Raw genomic sequence first — 18,274 nt, 5'->3', positions numbered from 1 at the left:
ACTTACCTTCACTTCACCTGAACTGCTACAGCTGATACCAGCCTGCATGGCCTCAGCGACTGCGATGTGGACGAAGGCTGTGAGGGTTAATTCTGGGTCATCACCACGGAGACCTCCCTGGAGAAACACCAAAAGAAAAGAAATGATCTGAATAAAATCTTGAAAGCTTTAAGATGCAACAAATAACGAAGAAATTGTTTGAAAGTTCTCAGTCAACTGCGCTTATGCAACTATGCTTATGATTTTTTCAATGACTTCGTTTACTCTATTTCAAATGTAGCTTGTAATTTACTGGGTTTCACATCATACATTTAGACTAAGTTATGGATAGTCACATAATTAGCGACTTTTTATAAAAATGAATAATTATCTGGGCCGCTTGGTGGTGCAGTGGGTTAAGCAAGTGGCTCATATACTGAGGCTACACTCCTCCGGCAGTGGTCGCAGGTTCAAATCCCAGCCTGCGCACCTTTGCTGCATGTCATCCCCATTCTCTCTGTCTACCCCCTTCCTGTCTGCAACTTGAATGAAGGGCCACTAGAGCCCAAAAATAATCTTTAAAAAAAAAGAATAATTATCAATAAATAAAGTGGCAAACTTAATGAATCAAACTTGAATTTACTTAAATAAAATTGATCTGATGAACTATTACTGAATTTACAGTGAAATAAAGATATCAGTGAGATATGATGGACAATGCTCTGAAAAGATGGTGTGTGTGTGTGTGTGTGTGTGCGTGTGTGTGTGCGTGCGTGCGTGCGTGCGTGCGTGCGTGCGTGCGTGCGTGCGTGCGTGCGTGCAAGTCAGTGCCTCACAGTCATGGTAGTGGAGTAAACTGGGTTGTCCTCCTTGTAAACTCCATCCAGAACCCGGAGTTTGTTGTTTACCAGGTAGAGCAGAGGCTCACACACCTGCTGCTCGTTGATGCTGATGATGGCGCGCGCCATGGAGAACACCTTCACGACGTAGGCTGTGATCCTGATGGCCAAGTAGCCTCAGATTAGCACACAGTTACTCAAATACTTAACCCAAAGTCTTTTAAACCACAAATACTAAAATGCAATTAATTTAGTGTCTTATTTTAATTGTCAGGGGTCTACGGAGAATCTAAGATCTGGACAGCACCATGTACTTGCTCCTTGGCTCCTGTAGGGCGGATAAGAGCCATCACTCCTTCTGTATGCCAGCTGGTTCTCATAGCCTGAAAACCAGATCAAAACAAAATGATTTACAGAACAGATGCAAGACAGTCAAATGTTTAACCTGCATGCACAAGTCAATCCATAACATCTTAAATGTGATATATTCTCATAATCTGCTACGCTCTTGAGATTTCAAGATGGGAATGTTTTTGTGCTTATGTCCAATCAGCCACGGTTTTTCCTGTCTCCTAACCTCGCCTGATGTAGCGCAGAGCCTCGGCCTTCCGCTGGACCCCTACGGTCTCCCAGTTGTTGCTTCGATCCAGGTAGAGAGTGGCAATGAGTGGCAGAGTGATGGAGGCCAGGTTCTGCTCCACACAACCGCCGGGCATCCGAATCAGAGATGCCAGCGAGTCCTCGCTGATGGAATTATCAATGCTGTCGGCCAACACGTTTCCTGCAGAGAAAAGCAGAAGACAAACCAGTAACCAAACCTTTGTGTGAGGCTCATTTTTAGGGCCCGAGCACTTACAGTGCAAGGCCCTATTGTATCTGTAGGAATTTTCCTTGTTTTTTTTTTCAACAGCGCCCCCTACAAAATTTGTGCCTCAAGCCCCACGATACGGTTTGACGTACATGCACGAAAATCGGTACACACCTGTATCATGTCGCAACTTAAAGAAAAGTCTCTTGGCGCCATGGCCGAAACCGAACAGGAAGTCGGACATTTTGAATTAATCGTGTCATTTTGGCGAAATTTATGCCATTTCTTCGGCAGAATACGGCCCGAACCGTAATGTGCACCCAGGTGTGTTATACATCAAAATGTGCATCTCGATCCTGCAATGACGTGCAGTACTTTTCTCAGTCAAAAAAGCGTTACCGTGGCGACGATAGATGCCAAAAAGCGCGCCCCCCCCTTCATCTGATTGGTCTGTATTTGATAGTTCCTACTTTCTGGCATAACTTTTGAATGGTTTGATATAAAGAGTCATGGGTGGTGTAATCTGACTCAGTTTTGAGTCCTTGAACATAATTGGTGCAAATTAGCCCCGCCCCATTTTCTGATTGGTCAATATTTGATAGTCCCTATTCTCTGCCATAACTTTCGAACGGGTTGTGATAAAGACATGTGGGTGGTGTCATCGGACTTGGTATTGAGTACTTAACCTTCATTGGCCTGAATTAGCCACGCCCCTTCTTCTGATTGGTCAATATTTGATAGTCCCTATTTTCTGCTATAACTTTTGAATGATTTGACATAAAGACTCGTGGGTGGTGTCATCCGCTAAATGTCCAGCCCTGAAGAATCTACATGCAAGTCATACAAGCGCTTCCACTGCAGCACGTCTGAACGTGCACAAGGGTGCGAGGGCCCGTTCATCGCTGCTTGCAGCTTTAATTATTCTTATTCTTTATGTCTACGGGGTCAGGGACTCACCTCTAACATTGATGAAGGTCTCTGGCTCAGAGTTTGGCACAACTGACTCCAGCTCAGTTTTACCAACACGTACCGTCTGAGTTCCTGTAGGAAGCGGAGATAAATTGATACCATAGTGAATTCTTACCCAATTCGCCTAAGTGAGACATTTAATGTTAAAAGCAGACTCACAACTTGTAACAGTTTAAGTTAAATAACAGCACAGATCTATAAAGGTTCCAGTTTAACACACAGAAGCTGAAAAAGGTTAAGGTGAGTGAGGAACAAGAGATGTACACATGACATCTTTCTTTACAAGCTGTGTATGACGTACCTCCTTGAGCAGCTGGATTCAACACTACACTCCAAACTTCAGTCTTCTGCACTCCTTCCAGCTGTTTGGGTCATAAAAAGATTAATTACACAAGCAGGTCTTAATTCAGGTAAGTCCTTACTAGAGTTTAATAATAAAACATTATTGACTTTGCTGTTTTTATAATTGACTCAAAACTTTAAGGAAAAAACACTACTGGTTATACTGAAATATGTTCATTAGGAGAAACTCACCACTACTCGCAGGGATTTCTGTACACGGTCACCTCCCATCATCTCTCTGCCAACCACCATCACCTCCAGAGGAAGTTTCCCCACCACCAATGGTACAATGGTGTAAGGCACCGCCACAGACGAGCCGGCAGACAGGGTTACTTCCTGCGTGTGTCTGTCTTTGAACGCGACGCTGCATATGCCTTCTGTCTTCATCAGCACCACCCTTACCTGAGCAGATAAGCGGATAAGTGATCAATGACAGGAGAAATACATGCATTACAAAAGGAAGTGAAAAGACAACGCCTCTCTTACTTGCAGGTCCTCGTAGCCGTAGTTGTGAATCACTGCTTTAATCTCAACCTGTTCGTTTCTCGCCACAGAATATGGCAGCTTCAGATCAACAAAGAAAGGTTTCCACGCCCTGACATTGTAAGGCTCTGCAACACAGAAACCTACAGCCAGAAGAATAGAATAAAACAGAATAGAATATGTTATTGTCACTACCCATAGGAAAACAACAAGATTAAGATGACTAAATCTGATCAGGTTATCACACAAACAAAATATATAAAATACACAGGAATGCATACATTATATACATAAAATAAACATATCACAAAACCAATTCATAATAAATAATGCATCTTAACGTAGGGCTGTATATACAAGTCATGATGATGATTGTAAAGTCTATTCTCCACATGAAACACATCAATTTCAACTTCTCTCAGGTTTGGCCTTCAGCACAATGGTTCATTGTGTTCTCCTTTTTATAAATATATACAGTACAGACCAAAGGTTTGGACAGACCTTCTCATTCAAACAAATGGGGAAGTGTGTCCAAACGTTTGGTCCGTACTGCATATGTATATATATATATATCCATCCATCCATCCATCCATTGTCCACCGCATTATCCGAGTCCGGGTCGCGGGGGCAGCAGTCGGAGCAGGGATCCCCAGACTTCCCTCTCCCCGGACACTTCCTCCAGCTCTTCCGGGGGGACTCCAAGGCGTTCCCAGGCCAGCCGAGTGACGTAGTCTCTCCAGCGTGTCCTGGGTCTTCCTCGGGGCCTCCTCCCGGTGGGACATGCCTGGAACACCTCCATAGGGAGGCGTCCAGGGGGCATCCTATACAGGTGCCCGAGCCACCTCAGCTGGCTCCTCTCGATGTGGAGGAGCAGCGGCTCGACTCCGAGCTCCTCCCGGGTGACCGAACTCCTCACCCTATCTCTAAGGGAGCGCCCGGCCACCCTGCGGAGGAAACTCATTTCGGCCGCTTGTATCCGGGATCCCGTTCTTTCGGTCATGACCCAGAGTTCATGACCATAGGTGAGGGTGGGAACGTAGATCGACCGGTAAATCGAGAGCTTTGCCTTTCGGCTCAGCTCCTTCTTCACCACGACGGACCGATACAATGACCGCATAACTGCGGCCGCCGCACCGATCCGTCTGTCGATCTCGCGCTCCGTTCTCCCCTCACTCGTGAACAAGACCCCAAGATACTTAAACTCCTCCACCTGAGGCAGGAACTCTCCCCCGACCTGGAGGGTGCAGGCCACCTTTTTCCGGTCGAGAACCATGGCCTCAGACTTAGAGGTGCTGATTCTCATCCCAGCTGCTTCACACTCGGCTGCAAACCGCCCCAGTGCATGCTGAAGGTCCTGGCTCGAGGGAGCCAACAAGACCACATCATCTGCAAAAAGCAGAGATGAAATCAAGTGGCTCCCGAACCGTAACCCCTCCGGCACTTGGCTGCGCCTAGAAATCCTGTCCATAAAAATAATGAACAGAACCGGTGACAAAGGGCAGCCCTGCCGGAGTCCAACACGCACCGGGAACAGGTCTGACTTACTGCCGGCAATGCGAAACCAAGCTCCTGCTCCGGTCATACAGGGACCGTACAGAACCTCAGCAGAGGGCCTCCGACCCCATACTCTCGGAGCACCCCCCACAGGATGCCACGTGGGACACGGTCGAAAGCCTTCTCCAAGTCCACAAAACACATGTGGACTGGTTGGGCAAACTCCCATGCGCCCTCGAGCACCCTGCGGAGGGTGTAGAGCTGGTCCAGCGTTCCACGGCCAAGGCGAAAACCGCATTGTTCCTCTTGAATCCGAGGTTCGACTATCGGCCGAATTCTCCTCTCCAGCACCCTGGAATAGACTTTCCCCGGGAGGCTGAGGAGTGTGATTCCCCGGTAGTTGGAACACACCCTCCGATCCCCCTTTTTGAAGAGAGGGACCACCAGCCCGGTCTGCCAGTCCAGAGGCACTGTCCCCAACTGCCACGCGATGCTGCAGAGGCGTGTCAGCCACGACAGCCCCGCAACATCCAGAGACTTGAGGTACTCAGGGCGGATCTCATCCACCCCCTGTGCCTTGCCACTGAGGAGCTTCCGAACTACCTCAGTGACTTAAGCTTGGGTAATGAATGAATCAACCTCTGAATCCTCAGCCTCTGCTTCCTCGACGGAAGGCGTGTCAGTGGGATTGAGGAGATCCTCGAAGTATTCCTTCCACCGCCCGACGATGTCCCCAGTCGAGGTCAACAGCTCCCCTCCTCCACTGTAAACAGTGTTGGCGGAGCACTGCTTCCCCCTCCTGAGGCGCCGGATGGTTTGCCAGAATTTCCTCGAGGCCGACCGGTAGTCCTCCTCCATGGCCTCCCCGAACTTTTCCCAGACCCGAGTTTTTGCTTCCGCGACCGCCCGGGCTGCAGTCCGCTTGGCCTGTGGGTACCCGTCAGCTGCCTCGGGAGTCCGCCGAGCTAGCCAGGCTCGGTAGGACTCCTTCTTCAGCTTGACGGCATCCCTTACTTCCGGTGTCCACCACCGGGTTCGGAGATTGCCGCTGCGACAGGCGCCGGAGACCTTACGGCTGCAGCTCCGGACGGCCGCGTCAACAATGGAGGTGGAGAACATGGTCCATTCGGACTCAATGTCTCCGGCCTCCCTCGGAATCCGGTCAAAGCTCTCCCGGAGGTGGGAGTTGAAGACCTCCCTGACAGGGGAATCTGCCAGACGTTCCCAGCAGACCCTCACGATACGCTTGGGTCTTCCAGGTCCGACCCCAGGCCTGGCTCCAGGGTGGGGCCCCGGTAACGCCAGTCCGGGCGACGTACACTTCCTTGCTGTTTCTTTCTTCATAAGGGGCTTTGAACCGCTCTTTGTCTGACCCGTCACCTAGGACCCGTTTGCCTTGGGAGACCCTACCAGGGGCATTAAGCCCCGGACAACATAGCTCCTAGGATCATTCGGGTGCTCAAACCCCTCCACCACGGTAAGGTGGCGGTTCAAGGAGGAGATATATATATATATATATATATATATATATATATATATATATATATATATATATATATATATATATATATATATATATATATATATATATATATATATATATATATATAAAAATAAAGAGAGAGAGAATTAAGAACATGGTGACATTGCATACTAAAATTGTGTATTTGTACTATAACAGTGACAGTTACTGATAAGAAATCACAGTACACATACTGTATGTATATCGAATTTGAATACAATTTTTTTCTAATTAATTGTTAATTTTTTAAAAGACATCAGTGCTTAGTAGTTGCATGATAGTACTGTAGTCAAAAGCTGCCAAATCTGGTAAAACTCCAAAAAGTTACCCAGAATCCTTCATCTCCTTCTGTCTACCGTACCTGTATGAGGAGATGCACTGATCGCCAAGACTCCCCACTCTGTGATGCTGTCTGGGAGTGGGTTTTCCATGTTCTTAGATGCCAACCTGTCCGTGATATTGATCATTTTATTACCATTAACAAACAGATCAAAAGTCACAAATACAGCTAATTTGAACAAATACATTATTACCATTTGTAAAGTATAGTTTGAATGTTTAAAATAATTTATAGTGATCATGTAAAGAAGTTGTTGTGCAACTGTACTACCATGAACTTTAAAATGCTGATGTGTGTATCCAGAGATATTTAATGTATTTATTCGTTTTGCACTCTAGGGGCTTGAACATTCTGGGACTTACACATTCAGGAAGATTTACAGCAGTATTCTTTATCTCGACTTGTGAGTATTTGTGTTCATTTTAGAATGATGAGCTCCAAGTCTTTGGTAAACGCCTTTACGACCTCGATCACTGTTTATGTAATTTCTCCTTGAGATTGCCTCACCAGATACCTCCAGACCACTAAACTGCAAACTTCTACTTTTGTAGAGATCCTCACACCTCACAAGATCAGTTAATAAAGAGCAAATCAACCTGGTCCTGGCATCTAAACACTCTCTAAAGTTCTCTGGAAGCAGTAATGTAGTTTTTACTACTTACACACGTCGGCTTTGCCATGGTTATGTTTGTGTTCAATAAATAATGATATTGTTGTAACAATTTACACATTGTTTGTTCAGAGATTGTATTTACATAATTTCTAAGGCCATATTCATGAAAACCTTTGAGTTGAAAGAAGGGTACTTTTATTTTGATATGACTACACATAATTTCCAGGATCTCACCAAGTCTCATATTAATTTTTTTTGTTGGTATTATTGTTTGACCTCCTGTAATAACTTATGTATTTTAAAATAAGATCAAATGAAAGATATACATAAGGAAAATGACATAATGTTCTAATCTCTGGCTCAGGTGTACCTAACTCACCCGTCTCTGCCTGTGTTGCTGGGCAGGCTCACATCCATCCACAGCCAGGACTCGTAGAACTTGGAACGCAGATATATTTGGGTTTCATCTAAGTACTCCCATTCCTCCTCTCCATCCGAATCGTCCTCCGACAAATCCACCGCTGCTTCAACTTCTTCTTCTTCTTCTTCTTCTTCTTCTTTACCTGCAAATGAAAAGGTCCTATCCATGGTTCGTCCACTCGTCCTTCTCATTCCGCTGTCCCAACCTATTTGAAAAGAGAAGTAGTTAGCAGGTGCCGACCACTAACCACGTTCCCAAAATCAACAGTGAAAGTAAACAGCACAAATGCAATTGCCCTGTAGTTTTGTCAAAAGAAATTCTCATCACAACTTTAGGATCACTGAAGTCCAGAAAAGATTTCTAAACAGTTATTGAATATGTGCAAACCTAAATTTAAACATAGTATACAAACATACATGTTGTACGTGTGTGTGTGTGTGTGTGTGTATGTATATATATATATATATATATATATATATATATATATATATATATATATATATATATATATATATATATATATATATATATATATATATATATATATATATAAGTAAGTTGAAAAAGTTGAAAAAAAACTAAAGTAAAGTTTAATTTAAAAAGTGTAAAGAACATCTATTTAAAGGGGACCTATTATGAAAAACACGTTTTTTCTTGCTTTAACATATATAAAGTGGTCTCCCCTCAGCCTGCCAACTCAGAGAAGGAGGAAAGCAACCAGATTCTGCAGTGTCTGTGCAGCCACCCGGATGAGCCATCCAGTCTGATGTGGCTTCTACGAGCCGTTCAGATTCTGCTCCCGTTGTTACGTAACGACGGGCGCGATTTACATTGGTTGGCCTCCGATGCGTGAAACCACGCCCACAACTAACTCTGGCCGAACGACAACCACTAACTCTGCCGGCCGGAGCTTCCGCCATTTTTTCGTAGCGGTGTATTGCGTCAGGCAGCCAATCAGCACAGAGCCTCATTATCCTAGCCTCCCCGTCCACTCAGAATCCCTCATAGATAATGAGGTTAGAAACGGGGAAGATAAAGACATGGCTCAGAGGCTGAATTTTCTAATTTATTTAGCAAAAACAATCAAAAGCTTGTTTTTAAGATATTCAAGGCCTGTTTAAAATAGGTATTAGATGCCATAATAGGTCCCCTTTAATTTTGGGAAAGATAAGAAGTTGAGAAAGTTAAGGTACGGTACTTACCAAAGTTCTTACTTGCACTGTGGTAGATAGGTGTCCTCTCTCGTGCACTGAAGTGCACTCTCTCTCTCACAAAGGCGCGGAGGGTGGGTAGAGCAGTGGTGGTGGGTGGAGCGGTGGTGAAGGGAGGAGCAGCGGTGGGGATCTCTGTGTTAAACACCTGGTCCCTGAAGGTGGCGCAGCAGTAGCGGAAAGCCAGGATGCACTCTGGGCCCTCAGTTATGTAGAGGGAGCGTCTAGTGCAGGAATACGGCATTTTGATCTCTCTAAGGCCGTCTTTACAGCAGCGGCGCTGCAGCTTCTCCTTGTAGTGACTCTCTGGAACCAGAGAGGGTGGATGAGAGGGAACAATTAAGAAGCAAAGAGTGCGAGTAGCCCAAACCTCTCTCTCTCTCAGAATCTCAGCTGAACCTCAGAACAAATCACTGGTTAGTTCTGATCAGCTCTACCTCAAATTTTTTCAACTGAGCAAACTCTTTGTGATGAACTGAAGATACTCACCAAGCTCTGTTTTACGCTTCAAAAGTTCGGCAGAGCGTCTCCTTCGAGCACTTCCTGGACACTGCAGTGCTGCAAACAGTAGAAAGTGTGAGTTGGGACCCATACTGCATCTTTGGCCTTTTTGCTGAAAAGTCATGTGCAATATTTTTGTATAACACATGTGTTAAATAGAAGGCCGCAACTATGGGAGACAAAATGAAAAAAAAAAATCCAGAAAATCACATTGTCTGATTTTTAAAGAATGTATTTGCAAATAAGTACTTGGTCAATAACAAAGGTTTTCACAAGGTTTTCACACACTGTTGCTGGTATTTTGGCCCCTTTCCTCCATGCAGATCTCCTCTAGAGCAGTGATGTTTTGGGGCTGTCGCTGGGTAACACAGACTTTCAACTCCCTCCAAAGATTTTCTATGGGGTTGAGATCTGGAGACTGGCTAGGCCACTCCAGGTCCTTGAAATGTTTCTTACGAAGCCACTCCTTCGTTGCCCGGGCAGTGTGTTTGGGATCATTGTCATGCTGAAAGACCCAGCTACGTTTCATCTTCAATGCCCTTGCTGATGGAAGGAGGTTTTCACTCAAAATCTCACGATACATGGGCCCATTCATTCTTTCCCTTACACGGATCAATCGTCCTGGTCCCTTTGCAGAAAAACATCCCCAAAGCATGATGTTTCCACCGCCATGCTTCACAGTAGGTTCGGTGTTCTTTGGATGCAACTCAGCTTTCTTTCTCCTCCAAACACAAGTTGTGTTTCTACCAAAAAGTTCTATTTTGGTTTCATCTGAACATATAACATTCTCCCAATCCTCTTCTGCATCATCCAAATGCTCTCTAGCAAACTTCAGACGGGCCTGGACATGTACTGGCTTAAGCAGGGCGACACGTCTGGCACTGCAGGATCCGAGTCCCTGGTGTTGTGCGTCGCCCATATGCCCATGTGAACTCTGAACTTATAAAATGTATGAACATTTTGTGAATGTGTATATTCAACTTTGAGACTGCTCAGCCGAAAATCGGCTGTAATGTGCCTCCTAAAATGGCCACCTTGCCATGAACTACAACCCCCAGCATGCCTTGCGTGGGGGGGGCGGCGCCTACAAGCGGCGCGCATCCAATCGCAACGAGGCACCGATGACGTCACCGCAGCGCGAGTAGGATCAAAACGCCGCGCTGCTCCTCCATCTTTCTCTTTTTCCTTCATCAACCGGTGGGTCAACACGCCCTTTTGGCTCCGGGCCGAAGGGACCACGACCTCCCCCCCCCCCCAAAGGGGGGGTAAGAGGAGAGATCCGCGGCGTGCTCCAGCCGGTCCGGCCGGAGGATCAGCGAGGATCCACGGCGCAGACCGCGGCGCCGCATCCCTCTCTCCCTTTTTACTCTCTTCCCTACAACATCTCGTCCTGGAACAGCTGGATCTTTTGGCTCCGGGCCAAAGATCCCATCTTTCTCTCCCCCCCAGGCTGGGGGGAGGCAGGAGGCCCGCACCGGACCGGGCCCCGCGGGGTCCGGCCGTTGAAGCGGCGGTCTCCGGGAGACTCCGGCTCCCACTTAACTCTGTCCTCTTTAAGTTTTACAGATCCGAGCTCACGCCGCCCACGCGCTCCCGGCAATCAGATCGGGACACAGCTGCGACTGAACGCTCGGACTGAAGCCCCCCTCCCCGCTCCGAGCCCCTGTCTGCTGACCGCGCAGGGATCGGGACGGACGGCCGGCATCTCGCCCGGTTGTGAGCTTTCCCGGGGCCTGGACGGCCGCGCGTCGGCGACCGGCGAGCAGGGAAGCACGGCAGGAGAGACCGGTCCCCCCGCCGCGCCTAGGAATGCGTGTGAGCCTCCGTTTGGTCCGGAACCACGGCCCGGCACGAGGCGGCCCCGCCGCTGTCTAATCCGTTTCAGGGGAAGGGACGGCCCCAGGCGACAAAACCCGCAGGCACCCGATCCGGATCCCAGAGGAGACGTGAGCCCGTGAGCAGTGATCAGTAGGACTAAGAGAGGGTCAGAACTGTGTGAAGTCGTGACCCCTGGTTATCAGTAACTTAAGAGCGTTTTCAGAGCTAAATCTGTGTTCCGAACTGAGATTACTGCATACATCATCATCATTGTTATCAATATCGTGTTTGATTATTTAGTAGTCGTTGTTTTCTGCCGTAGTCACGTTTAAACACCGGGATCACCCCCCGTTCTAATTGCACGTGGCGTGGTTACAGTCCCGCCATCTTTCACCCACGTTGTTGAACCGTACATGTTCGTTGATACCATGTTTATTATTACATTTGATTCTTTTTTTTCATTCCATGCATTTAACTTTCATTTCATTTTTATTGATTGTTGTTTTTCTAGTTAATTAATGGTTTTATAATACGTAGTGTGCCATCGGGATTTATTGGGTATTTATTTACATCTTTTTGATACCCATATGTAAATAAATTCTGATTGATTTTTAATGAGTGGTTTCTGTTATTTCATACAAGATTTGGTCACGAACTGATTGTTTGAGAGAGCCAGAGCTTGAATTGCACTCCTTCAATTGTTATTCTGGAAGTGATAGTAAGATTTACTGTTATGCAGGATAATCCTGATCATATGAGACTGATTTTCTGCTGTTTAGTTATCATTTTTCCCTGGATTAAGGCCCCGGGGTGGTGCCCCTACGAGAATTATTATCATTTTGGTAATTCAATTTGATAAATAGTCAACTTTATTAATTATTAATAATTCTTTAATAGAATTATCATTAGCCTTCGATAACTGACCAGCTTAGCTACCTGAGTTGCACAACACTGGCGGTGTAGTGTGTTACTGATGGTACCTTGTTACTTTGGTCCCAGCTCTCTGCAGGTCATTCACTGGTTCCCCCCATGTGGTTCTGGGATTTTTACTCACCGTTCTTGTGATCATCTTGCAAATATAGATCGTACCCGTGACGTCCTACTGCTGCTGTTGTTACTTTGTTTAAACTTTCCTGGAAGGCTGTCCTCAGGCTATGTGATCAACAAACCCATCCCACGACCCGCCACCCCTTGTTAGTTCTGTTTACAGTACACCGGACCCGTGGTTAAGACTACCCTCAGAGAAGAGTGGGACAGCTCGGCACGCCACCCCACATCCATGTCAATGTAATAGGGGCTAGTGTGTGTAATGCCGTATATGCACTGAATGTGTTTAATGTTAATGTGATCACAGTTAGACAAAAACTGAACACTATGGGTTGTTTTTCTGGAAGTGTGGTCAGGAGAAAGCCTTTTCTAACTCAAATGGAAACAACGCTGAGGTTTGAAAAACTACATTTGACCAAAATGAAAGACTTCTGGAACAATTTCTTATGGACATACTATACAAAGTTGAATTGTTTGATTTTAATGGTAAGTACCATGTTTGGTGAAAACCAAACACACTATTTCATAAGAAACATCTTATACCCTCTGTCACTGGGGGTTGACGGTTGTGGGTTGCTTTGCAGCCACAGGACCTTGGCATCTTGCGTTCATCTTGCACACAATAATGACCTATTCTTAGTTCGTATCTGAATAACAGCTCATGTTTGCTTGAAATTGTGTCGCACAAGACAATAATCCATCCATCCGTCCATCTGTCCATCCACCTATCCATCCATCCATACCTTGCCGAGTTGGTGTTTGGAACCCCATATTGGAGACATAAAGAAGTCCTGCATCTGTAAACACCCCAGCAGCATTTCGACCTCCTCCTTTGGTGCAGCCAACATCACCATGCTCCACAGTGTCCCAAATCTAAACAAAAAGGTTTTATACAGAAGAATGTGAAATTATTTTTGTAAACCCAATTTCCAGGGAAAAGGGGACATTTATTGATATGTAATAAAAACCTGATCTGTAATTTGTTCAGTATTTTCACTGGAAAAACTCTTAGACGACTGATGGCAACAAAAAACACAAAACAGCTGTGGAAGAGCTGCTAAAGAATTTACAAAAACTAAGGACATGTGAAACTAGAACAACATTTGTGTTTTTGAGAGATTTTTGTGGCACTAGTGGCCTTTATTGGGTAATTAGGTAGACAGGAAACGGATAGAGGCAGGAAGACATTCAGTAAAGAGCGACAGGTCGGGACTTGAACCTGCGCTGCCTGTAAGAGGGCTACGGCCTCTCAACTCACTGAACTATCCAGCCCCTGTTTTTGAGGCCTAAACAAACAAGCAAATTGTAGTTTAGATAAACTGCTTAGACAAGCAAGATGCACATGAACAAGTCATATTTCATACTCCACAGATTATGATACACACATGAAAACCTGTCTATCATCTATCCTTTAGTGCTTATTCTCATAAACAAGAGTTAAGAGTTAAACAGACTCAGTCTTTTTTTAGAAAAATGGATCATTAGAGATGTTAAAATACCAACGTTCCTTACAATTTTATCACAAAAGAAAGAACCCCACAAATCTTTATTTGGAAAGACAAGCTGTTGCCTTGTCACTATTATTATTACATAATATTCCAGGATAATACTGTATGTACACATACTTATATGTTGTATAACCTTTTCTGTCAGTTTTTGCCTCTCTGCCAACTTTTTTTTTTTGGCATCAAATTCTATATATTTGTTTAAATTTTCCAAATACATTGTAGTTGATTGGTGCTTAGTTACACAAAGGTTCAAAATAATTAACAAGTGAATTAAAGACTTGCTGAATTCTGGACGATGTGCTAACCTTTCTGGAAACAGGGTTTACGCGCATGACTTGATTGACTGACGCCATAGCATTTTTTTAAATAAGTGTACTTATAAGTGTACTTATAATTTTTCATTTATATATAGTTGAGATTGTACATTAAAGACACCCGTGGTAACTTTTCACTCTCTGTAACATGATCCCACCCTTGAAGAGAATCAAATAAACACACATACTTTCCTCTGCGTGAGTCTGTTCTTGTTGAGGAGATAAACAGCATTGTCCACAGCCACCAGGCTGACCTTTGCCCCTGGGTCACCTCTGATCTGGAAACGAAGGCTTTTCCCGGGTGCGTGGTCTCTGGGTCTCCCATCTGCTGACCCAACCGTGAGCTATGAGAGCCAATGAGCAAAAATGCAACAACACCTCTTTAATTACAATTTCCCCGCTTGGAATGGATGGATATATAAATTGAGTGAGTGAGTGAGTGAGTGAGTGAGTGAGTGAGTGAGTGAGTGAGTGAGTGAGTGAGTGAGTGAGTGAGTGAGTGAGTCGATTTGGCTGAATACATAGAATAACACAAAAAATCCTTGCGTGTAATTGTGAGGACTGATTCTGATTCTGGATGTGGATTAATAACCATTTGGTGCTTTTGTGAGTATTTCCAGCAACAGGAGGCTCTGAGATTGAGACAATGATGAATGAAGACAAATATGTATATGTATTGATTTTGTGTTGTTGTTGTAGCTTTTAAACCAGAATAGTGTGAGCTGCACAGTTTTCTCCCTGTGGTTTATTAACAGTGTAGAAAGTGAGAAATTCTGAAATTCTTATTTTCTCACTAAGTTTTTTTTATTTTGAACCACACAAAGTCAAACTGTACTTATGCTGAAATACACCATCTGATTTTAACTAATGTTGTACATTTTCTGCGTAACCTCTGAAAACAAGCTGGGCTCACCCCTCCCACACAGGAATCCGTTACATCAATCCATACAGAGTCCGACACCACCTCCTCCTGCCCATTCCAAGGAATACTGTAGAACGCCACAACGCGAAACGATGGCATCATCTCTGGTGTTACCAGCAACCCAACACTGGTGACTATCTGGCCTGTTACAGCCACACGTTCAGCACTTTGAATTCTGCCTTTATTAAGCACCTGCAGAGTTTTGAAGGGAAAAAAAAGTGAAGAATCAATCTCAGGTAAACTTTTCTGACATAGACTTACTTTTTCCAGGTGTACTGGTAATATAATGGAGTATGAATATTAGGTTGTGTTCTTGTCTTACCAGGTATGTGATGTGTTTAATTAATTCTTTGTGACTGGGGTCTGAGGTGGAGATAGAGAGATCAAGGGACAGTCTTTCTTTTAGTGACACCGTGTTGGTACTTGTGGAGATATACAGATAGTTTTGCTGGCGCCGATTGAAGGTGGTGTAGGGCTGAACAGTGATCTGTTGTTTGGCCTGCTGATCTGGTCTCAGGTCTGCCTGCGTGGTCACAGCCTGGGAATCAGAAAATAAAAATTCCTTTTAACACAATTTTGTTGTATGAACTCTAAACTAGATGTCCCGACTGATCCACAAAAGCCCAGAAGCAAAAAAGGAAAACATATAAAACAAATATTGATATTTATTCTTAGTTGTGACTACATTGCTGGTGATGAGGCCCCCTGCAGACCCCCTGCGGGGACACGACGCCGCCCTGCGGACGGCTCCTGAACTCATATCCCCCTCAGCTCATTGACATGCAATTCCAGTTGCTAAGGACCCCTGCCGGTACGACACCTTGCCGGCAACGCATTGTCTCATTCAATGTCCCTAGGCATTGTCATTCCAGTCCCTGCGTCTTGTTTCCCTGCTGGGACAGGCACCAGGAGAGTATCGGACTTCCAGCCCCCCGCAAGGCCACGCCTCTGACTGTCACACTGACTTGTTTAATTCTGTTGTTTGTTCTTGTATAAAAAAGCTTGTTACAAACCATTCGATGTCAGCCCACCGAACGAGACACTGTCTGTATCTGTCTGCTGAACGCCGGCTAGAATAAAATCTCTCATACCACGAGCGGACTTCTGAACTGGTTTTTGATAAATTCCACAACACTGGTCTCAGCAACTAAAGTGTAGTTAATGGTTATTCAGACAAAAAAGCAAGACCAACTCTCAAACAATCAAATGTAAAAAAAACAACAGATCACAGCCATGTTTTTGCATTCCCTTCGAATGAATAAATGTAATATGAAGTCATACTAACCGTGATGGTTTGTGCAAGATGATTATTGGGCATGTTGACACTGGCTCTGGCGGTTCCAGCAAAGACTGTCAAGGGTGTATCCAGAAGATTTAGTTTGACCAGGACGTTACGGGCCGGAGAACCATCGTGGTTGCTCACCTGAATCTGGTGGGGTTGGAGAACATTTCACTGACATTTTTAGTCATAATTAAACAACTAGTTCCATTACAGTACAATCAGAGGCAATGGTCCTTACTGTGAAGTCAAACGGCAGGCCTGGCTTGAAGTACTTAGGCATGTCTTTAAATGATAGGACATAGGGGGACTCCACAATTTTAATCCCCGTCTTTTCAGCTTCCACCAGATCGCTTCCTTTGGAGGGGAAAAACTAAACTTAAACAAGAGTAAAGATCTCCAGTTCTACCAATCCATCAATTATAGTTTTTAGCTATAAATGTAACGCGCCACTGGGGTGAGTGTCTGTTTCCATGATTACTGTGGGTCATCACTGCTTTCGGGGATTGGCATTATTGGAATAGCCAGATATCTAATGAGGACACTGAACAATAAATGGCTTTTAAACATCCAAAATAAGCAAGACAACTTGTTTTCTTTGGTTTAGTACAACAGTAAGTCAAAGCTTTTGTTTATCCAGAGGGCTAAAGGACATATTGATAAAGATTTCACCTCAATTTACACAGTGGAGTTGCACCGATGATGCCACAATAAGCTCTGGACTGATTACAACATTTCAGAGATTTTGGTCTTTCCACACACTACAACTCATAAATGAAATAAAACAATGTATTAATTAATTTATTTAGGAATTCATTAACATGATGATTCTTTATGGTGACCTCTAAAAAAGCCAAAAGGCGAGAGAAGTTTCAATCAGTCAGTAGAGAGAATCAAACCGAAACAACTTTTAGCCATTTTGAGAGGTAGAAGATGCCAGCTGCTCCCTAAACCGATACATCAGGGCCCAGGAGTATTCAACTTGATAACATTATGTCAACCTGTTGTGACTCAAAATTTGTCATAGCTTGTTTTTTTGTGAGGATTTGGTCAGAAGTGGCCCCTTTAGCTCTAAAGTACAAATAGTACACTTTTACCATACAAAGCCTGAAATATGGAGATTAAGTGTAACATAAGATTGACACATGTAAAAATACATACATTATTGTGTGGACACATAGATCAATATATATATATATACAGTATATATTATATATATATATATATACACAGTATATTATATATATATATATATATATATATATATATATATATATATATATACACAGTATATTATATAATTATATATATATATATATATATATATATATATATATATATATATATATATATATATATATATATATATATATATATATACTACTGAGAGTGGGGTACTTACCTGTCTTGGTGAGCACAGAGACCTTCACATACACAGAGTTGCCCACCAAAGATCTAATGTTGGGGTACGCTGCCTTTATTTCGTCCATACTCAGTGTGACAACTCCTCCGTCCAACTGCACATATGAAAAACAGAAACTTGAATGTTTTCTTTGAGAACTGAAAATCTTTTAATAATCAAGTGTAAACATATGTCGAAACTTATCGAGCCTGGTAGTGGTCAGTGGTCAGTGTACTTTCTGAACAAACTTGTATGACAGAGGATGTATGTGTGAAAATCCATTTTTAAATGCTTCTTTTTCAACGTTTACTTGATTGTGCTCCACAGCTGCAAATTCACTTGAAACTCATGGCTCTCGCTGAGTTCATACATGTGAACACCTAACCATTTCCAGCAAAGCTGTAGATATAACAACAATGTATTGGTTAAAGGCCAATCTTGAGAGAATCCTGAGAGAAGCCA

At 44.1% G+C, this 18,274-nt stretch overlaps 1 protein-coding gene across 1 annotated transcript in view; it reads right to left on the bottom strand.

Annotated features, from left to right (window-relative positions):
* The window catches only part of LOC133418299 (complement C3-like), a 33,700-nt gene that overhangs the window by 10,497 nt on the left and 4,929 nt on the right, over window positions 1-18,274 (bottom strand). The window contains exons 14-32 of the mRNA XM_061707270.1: window positions 17,813-17,927; window positions 16,652-16,767; window positions 16,417-16,560; window positions 15,454-15,669; window positions 15,123-15,323; window positions 14,398-14,553; window positions 13,131-13,260; window positions 9,511-9,579; window positions 9,013-9,327; window positions 7,769-8,015; window positions 6,798-6,883; window positions 3,424-3,563; window positions 3,130-3,339; window positions 2,897-2,957; window positions 2,584-2,667; window positions 1,396-1,599; window positions 1,126-1,201; window positions 816-978; window positions 7-117 (exon numbers count right to left, since the gene is read on the bottom strand). Of these exons, the coding sequence (XP_061563254.1) occupies window positions 7-117; window positions 816-978; window positions 1,126-1,201; window positions 1,396-1,599; window positions 2,584-2,667; window positions 2,897-2,957; window positions 3,130-3,339; window positions 3,424-3,563; window positions 6,798-6,883; window positions 7,769-8,015; window positions 9,013-9,327; window positions 9,511-9,579; window positions 13,131-13,260; window positions 14,398-14,553; window positions 15,123-15,323; window positions 15,454-15,669; window positions 16,417-16,560; window positions 16,652-16,767; window positions 17,813-17,927 (2,844 nt within the window). The remainder of the gene's footprint in view (window positions 1-6; window positions 118-815; window positions 979-1,125; window positions 1,202-1,395; window positions 1,600-2,583; window positions 2,668-2,896; window positions 2,958-3,129; window positions 3,340-3,423; window positions 3,564-6,797; window positions 6,884-7,768; window positions 8,016-9,012; window positions 9,328-9,510; window positions 9,580-13,130; window positions 13,261-14,397; window positions 14,554-15,122; window positions 15,324-15,453; window positions 15,670-16,416; window positions 16,561-16,651; window positions 16,768-17,812; window positions 17,928-18,274) is intronic.

The sequence above is a fragment of the Cololabis saira genome, chromosome 1 (assembly GCF_033807715.1).
Source record: "Cololabis saira isolate AMF1-May2022 chromosome 1, fColSai1.1, whole genome shotgun sequence".
Taxonomy (NCBI): Eukaryota; Metazoa; Chordata; class Actinopteri; order Beloniformes; family Belonidae; genus Cololabis; species Cololabis saira.
The sequence above is the reverse complement of the archived record's forward strand: the minus strand, read 5'-3'. Positions and strand labels throughout refer to the sequence as shown.